Consider the following 7,471-nt stretch of genomic DNA (forward strand, 5'->3'; position numbering starts at 1 on the left):
ATAGTGATCCTACTACAGCAGCAGCTGGATAAGAAGAATACTCATCATTCCAGTTGGAGTTTACCAAGTGTAGCTAAAACTTGACCAGGTAAAAGTTGAAGTAGATTTAATTTGATAGAACTATTCACCGCCTCGTCATTCCAACTAAAAATGCTACAACTCAGACCAGTTAAAAACTGCATTATATTTTATTCAATAGGACTATTCACCCCCTCTAGTTCATGGAACTCCATCATCTTCTTAAGCCTTGTACAGTGCAAGGGGCTTAGGAGAGGTGCTTGGAAAAATAAATCAGACTTTCTTTAAGCACCGGTGCTTATTTGTTCAAGGCACACACTTAATTAGGCTCTCTCGTGTAGAAATAAGCACCGATGCTTGAGAAAAACCCTGTTTATTTTTCTAAGCACCTCCCTAAGCACCTAGCATTGTACAAGGCCTAAGATTCTTAAGGTCAATGAGTCCTTTGTTTTCCTTTAAGAGAAAAGTTGAACCCGCACATGCAATTTGTTCATTTGCTAGTACACAATTGCTTCATCTTCAGACCATACGTTGGTCAGTCAAGGCTTCATTCCAGAACAGATATACACCATTCCTCCCTCCTGCTGATTCTACATTTTCTTTTCTCTTAAAACTTTTTCTAACTTGTACCTTGTTCTATGATATGTACAGCCAGCCTCTCCCAAGAAGATGGCACAAGGTAAACTACATACTTTACAATACAAGCTTACAACAGCGTGGCCTGTGTTAAGTCGGTCACGGAGCAGAGTCTGGTAAAAGAGGATCTACCGGTGTCCGTGGAATGACAAACTGGTCAACAACCCGAACTACGCTGGTCGGATCCGACCATCCCGACGCGGCTCGCCATTTGCTTGGGAACCTCCTGGTGTGGCTCATCTGCAATGGCTCCTTGGGCTCCATATCCCAGTCTGGATCCAGCATCCACTCTTTTGGCACCTGGTAATTGACAACACACGTGAGACACGCCACAGGAAAAAGCCAAGCTTGGAGAGCTAAACCCAAACCATATCATACATATTACTCGGTAGGAGTCGAGACGATTAAAGATAGTGAATGCAACCAGAATCATGCAAAATGATGGTGCTGGTAAGTCAAACTAGCAGAGACATTACCTTGTCCACAGCCAGGGTGAACACCTCAAGGTCTCCATTCTTTTTGATGTGGAACCGCGTGAACGCCTTGTAATTTGCTATGCGCAGGGAGGAGAAGGCCTCGTCAAAGTGAATATGGAACCAGTTTATACACACGTATAAGTAGCTCCCAAACACCATCGACACAACGGGCGTCGACAAGACCCAGAAGTAGAGAAAGACAGACACATAGTAGATGATGGCGCCTCCCCGAGGGAGAGACTCTATTCCTTTTCTGCAGATTGTGCTTCTAGTTACTGCCATAACCTGAAAGAGAAAATGACAGTCAACAATGGTACAGCCCATCAGAAGAAGTGGTGTTTGTATGGTTCAAAGGATAACCTCTGGGATGTCGAAGGCAGACATAAGGTACTTGATACATGCAGGATAAAGCCCGAAGGTCCACTGTTCCAGACGAGCACGAAGCCCCGTGGGATCAGGGAAATGTTCACTTTCTGCCTGACGGTACCATTCATAGAGGGTGTGGTAGCCTGTAAATGAGTAATCCAACAAAAGAAGTAAACAACTGTGTCAACAGACAATGCAGCTGTCACTAACTAGTACATTATTCTTGACACACATGAGAGGTGACGCAAAACAACAAGCAAGTACTATCCTGTCATTCTTCTCTAAATCGCTATAAAGGAATCTGACTGCTACGAAAAGAAGTAACTTGTAACCTTCTTAAACGAAAAGGGAATCTACAATTATAATTCATAACTTTTATAAGGATTCAATATGACAACATAACATGGTAATCAAGCAATGATGCACAGAGGGAAATACGAAACACAAACCTGATGTCGCTAGTAGATGGTTGCGGATGCATATCTCAATACCCAGTTCCATAAGCAGCATCAGTAGTACTGCCGAAGTTATATGAGCAGCAGCATGAAGAAAGCCAAGCAAAGCACGTCTTCTACGTGATAGTTTTGTGGGTACAAAGAAAAATGATACCGTCAACAGAGTAAGAACACCAGCTAGGGATACATAAGAATGCTCTAGAATCTCAAAAATAGCATTCCACGTTGCATTGAAGAAACTATTCACACGGCCATCCCAAGAGTCTTCATGCAAGATACGAAATGAGTCACACTGATGAAAAAAACATCATACTTACATCAGGCCACAAAAGATAGAAATTAAGAAACATAAGAACTATTATAACAAGTAAACTAAATAATTGTGTCCCTCGCGTCTGTGGTTTTTTATGGGCCATGCATATTCATCATCTGGAGGAGCATAATTTTGATGGAGCATAATTTACTTGTACATAGAGCTACAGACAATTATCATAAAATGTACAAAACCCTACGGGACAATACAGTTTCATTAAGTCTGAGAACATGTTAAGGTACCCAAGGAGTTAGGGTTAAAAATTAGAATGATCTGATCATATCAGTAAAACCCTGATTTTATTAAATCTTACAAAATTAACACTGGAAATAGATAGCCGTACAATGCGTAACAGCATCGGCGTTGTTTGAAGTCCTAAAATATTTCAGGTCATGTTCAATGTCAATGCTAAGTAAGACAGCATAATCGTTGATGAACTCGTATACCAACAAGGAAGCTTGCAATGTTATGCCAGTTATTACATCGATGGACAATCATTTTGATGCAGTTCCTAATTTAACATTTGTGGACAAGAAAACCAGTAATCGATTTTGATGCTTTAAGGCCTCATCTCGACCAAATAATGGAACGATAATTTCCAACTATACAGTTAAGAACTACAGTATAATCTAGTTTCTCACCTGTGGAAACATTGAGAAGACCAACACGAAATACACAAAACCACCAATGACATCAAATTGCCAATTTTTCCTTCGGAATTTTAAAATATTACCAAGTGCAATCTAGATGGACAAACAAAAGAAGCAGTCAGTTGGCAACAAGGCTGGTTATTCCAAGAACAACCCTGTTACATAATGAATCAAAGAAAGATAAACAAATGTAAGAGTCAACCTTACCTTGCTAGAATCTTCATAAGAAGGATATACAGCCTTCGTTTCATACTTGTTCCCATAGCATTCCTTGAAGTTCTCGAAGACATGTGTTGGATGCAAAAAGGCTCCACCACAACCATTTACAAGCAAGTGTTGCACATGTACTGGTTCTTTGGACTCAGTGCAAGAATGACGCATATAATGGTGCAGGTCGCCAGCCATCCGCAATTTACACCTTCCCTTGAGGTACTCACGTATTAAATATGTTACGTTTTTTCCAGTTTTATCACCCCAGTACCAGTCGAGAAGCCAATTTGGCTCATGAGTTATAAGAATTACAGAATCATGTTCTCCAACCTGCATAAATTCGACTAATACTAGTCACCACGAAAATGAACATGCGGCAATCTTAATGCACAATAACAAATATCTGCATTGCTTTCTGCTTAAGATAACAAGATCTACTAGCAGTGATCCCAATTTTCATCTACTGGTTTATTACTACTGAATCATCAAATTAACAAAAGATAACCATATCACCAACAGAAAAAAAAACAATGTCCTGATAGAGTGCAGATGAAAGGATGTATTACCTTCTGTTGACATAATTCTGCAAAAAACTTGAACTGGTACACATCAATGTCGCCATGTAGAGCTTGGTCAAGACCAAAAACCCACCACCCATTGGGAAGCTTTAATGCAAAATAACTCCTCTTCTGGGGTAAAAACCACCCACCAAGCCAGCTCTTATGACAGACATACCTCATGAATGTGTTCAGTCCATCAAACCAATCTGCTCGAAAACAATGCAGCTTTTGTCACTCTTATTGGCATTCGTCCATTCACAATGATGTATCAGAAATATGCAGTGTAACTTCTCCCATGCCAAGACATCATTATTAGCAAATAAAAAATGTAACACTGATGGGAAGGAAGAAGACAGGTACATGAATGTCATAAAACATGAAGTACAGTGCAGTTCACAGGTAGGTAATATTTACCATGGTTTCCAGGAATCATAAAACATTGTGGTCCCTTATACTGCCTGAGCTCAGAAACTCCAAGAGGAAGTTCAGGTTTTTCCAATGCTATATGATCAGGCGTGTACCAAGCAGGAGGCTGGAGAGCATACTCAAAAGGGCAGAAAAAACGCCGCTCATATGTAAATGAGCATGGATTCGGATATCTGCAGAAGAAAGGAACAAATCAGCATTTTTTTAAGAGCTTATTCCAAGATCAATATGGAAAAATGAAAATCCAATATAACAGGCTGGCAAAAATAATTAATAGATGGCATCATCCATGTATGGAATGCAACTTGTGATAAATATGACAAGCAAAACATTTATACTAGTCATAAATCAGCAAACATGAACTGAAAACTTCTAATAATGTAAAAGATCAAAGTATGCAGCATACGCGAGGTCTCCACCAATAAGTAGTAGTTCTCCACGGGGAAATATAAGCCTGGAATCATCAGACTTTACGACTAAAGAAGGTTGAGCAAGTAAGCGTGCTATAGCATATGTAGAGTTGCCACCATCGCCGGTATCTGCAATGAAGTCAAACCAAAGTTCGTCTTTCCCATCAAGATGATCGTATAAAAGGTCGCTGCTCTTAGATTCATCTGGAGTTTTGTTCATAGCAGCCTGGTTGGGTTAGAAAAAAATTGTCAATTGTTTTAACAGAACAATAGGATCAACTAGGAACTATAATAATAACTATGTGAATTTAGTGAAGAAGAACAAAATTCTAGGAAGGAGGATATTCTTTTTTTTAGCTTAGGAAGGAGGGTATGACAAGATAAAACTGGATGAAACAAAAAAGCTAAACCAAAATGAGGACTGAAGCTAGAAATCACAGGTCATGTACCTGCATCATACGCATGTCAAATCTACCAACAAAGAGTGTCACAGATATCATGAGGTCGAAAACGGTTTTGAATAAATCTGTTGAGGTCCTGCAGAACATACCAAAAAATAGTCAGCCGTTTTTACAACATAAGTGGATAATAAGAGCTTATGGATAGACCACCAACATACCCAGAGTACCAAGGAACCATGTCCTCAAAATCCGGTTTCAACAGTTTCTTCAGATTCTCATACTCCGAAATTGTTAAAGGATGAGTTAGAGCCCATCTATACAACAAGTCAAGGAAACAAGGTGAATAAATTAGTCCAACACTGAACGAACAAACTAGTAATGTGATGTTTATTCAGCAATTATATTGAGCACCTTTTTATGGCCTATTTTCATATCTGCTAGATAATATCAGCATGCAAACACGTGAAAAAAGACAAATAAAGTGGTCATCATCATGTGCAACTCCTAAGTACCCAGTAAGTAATGACCTGAGGATATTTTATCCCCTCACATCATGTTATCTTCACTAAAGTATATTCATATAGGTAATAAGCTGAATGCAACCCCTTTAGATTTTTCCACGATAACCATGGCATTTTGTTGAGAGGGTGTGAAGGTTGAAATTCATATATGTATAGTTCTGCTTAGATGAAACCATGACAAATACATTGCATTTTCCTTGTCATCATCATAAGTAACTTTGATAAGATGACAGAATACAAACTTATCTGTTGAGTTGTTTATAATACAGTACATGATTAAAAATCTAACTACCAGATGGATGTGCTCAGACATTCGACATACCCAGTTGACCGCTCCACGACATAATTGGCCATGTAAAGACCAATGAATGTGGCCCACAAAGAGTAGACAGGTGAAATGATGTTGGAGTGTTCGGATCCATTGGAAGCTAACTGGAGCAAACATATACAAGTTAAAAACAAAACAGTAAATAAATAGAAGAGATATCCCAGCATAAACAGAAGGTGAAGTATACTGACTTCTCCATAAATGGCCCATTTCGAGAGAAGTGGGTAATCACTGGCAGAGCCAACCGGGGCAAACCAGGATGAGCAAATCTGGTCTTTAAACTTATGCATACGCAATAGCTTTGAAATCAGTGTGTTGTCCTCATTTTGCTTTCTCCAGAGTGAAAATGCAACCCAGCTAGCAGTTCTACGATCAATAGATTTATCCCTTGAAAGAGTCCTGTTACCACAGTGGCTGTAGAACACGCAGCAAGCTATACTTATCACCTGTGATGTGACACGAAGTGCGAATCTTAGATAAATCAAAACTATCTAAAGAAGAAAATGAAAACACGATACACTTGAATCATTGTATGCCAAGAAACTTACTGCGCAATTTTGGATTATAGTAAGCATCTCTGGCTTTTTCTCTGCCATGCGAGAAACAAGACCCAAATACCAGAGTCCAAGAAATATGACGTGGAAGACGATCAAGAAAACTAGAGAGGAAATATAAATAGTGAGGAAGAGGGAAAGATTCATCCTCAAATCCAACCCCATTGACTGAAAACTAGGGAGATGGTATAATGCTGCCAAGAATATCCAAGCAACGTACCTGCATTCAGAAACAGCCTCAGGGAACTAATACATCTTGTTTTACTTAAATGATCTTTTCACAGACTCCAGAGATTGCTTACCAACGACTAAAGTTTGAATAGTTTGGCTTGATAGTCTTCCTAATAAATGGTGATGAGAAGAAATAGAAGAAACCAATCAAACAGGCATACATCGACCACCATTTAAAATTCTTGTCCAATTTCATTATAAGGGTTTGTAAGTTATCTGATGAAAGGAGGAAAAGCCAGCCAACAATCACAGCAATCATGAAATGTCTTGAATGCTCATGTGGGTATGGGTATCTATGAGTCAGAATAGTCCTGACCCTCTCCATTTTAAGGGATTCAATCAGACGACCAGATGGCTGCTTATGGAGCTTTTCTCTTCCCATAAAAACACTGCTCCCAAGTCAATGATAGTTCATACTCCTACTCAAAGCAACCAGAGGGACCTTTGTCACCGGTGAAAATTCCAGAACTGTGCCACCAGATCTGCATAAAGAAATATTTGTGAAAATCTGACAAAATAGCGATATGCGTGCAGAACAGCAATATTAAAACTAACTTCTGAAAGAAGTCACAAACTACAAAGTAGACATAGGGTGGGAAACAACTGGTAAGATTAAATGTGCCTCTTTTGCTCTATACCGAAAAGATCAAGCTAATTTATTGTACTTTGGTGCTTGAGTGAATCCCAGAAGTTATGCAGAGTATTCTCTGTATTCTGCAACAACCACAAAATATCACATAGTACCCTCACCAGATTGGCATGCTATCCTAGAAATCATCGCACGCTAAATCATGTAAATACTTAGTCACTTTACAGAACCAACCAAGACTTTCAAGGATTGCTCACTTAGTCAATTCTGTTCCGAAATAAAGTGGACCTAAAGTAAATAAATACGACTGTCTTTCTGCATAGGATG

General features: G+C 39.2%; 1 protein-coding gene across 1 annotated transcript; it reads right to left on the reverse strand.

Moving 5' to 3' along the window:
• Window positions 1–445: 445 nt before the first annotated feature.
• Window positions 446–7,037, reverse strand: LOC125510461 (the record flags this gene model as incomplete). The annotated part of the gene is given in 15 exon segments (XM_048675643.1): window positions 446–954; window positions 1,131–1,415; window positions 1,491–1,639; window positions 1,946–2,243; window positions 2,906–3,007; window positions 3,122–3,454; window positions 3,691–3,890; window positions 4,099–4,283; window positions 4,517–4,746; window positions 4,970–5,057; window positions 5,140–5,235; window positions 5,765–5,874; window positions 5,962–6,216; window positions 6,319–6,544; window positions 6,627–7,037. Coding segments are annotated over 15 exon segments (3,069 nt in total). The 3' UTR covers window positions 446–753.
• Window positions 7,038–7,471: the final 434 nt, after the last annotated feature.

This window comes from Triticum urartu, chromosome 5 (assembly GCF_003073215.2).
Source record: "Triticum urartu cultivar G1812 chromosome 5, Tu2.1, whole genome shotgun sequence".
In the NCBI taxonomy this organism is placed as follows: Eukaryota; Viridiplantae; Streptophyta; class Magnoliopsida; order Poales; family Poaceae; genus Triticum; species Triticum urartu.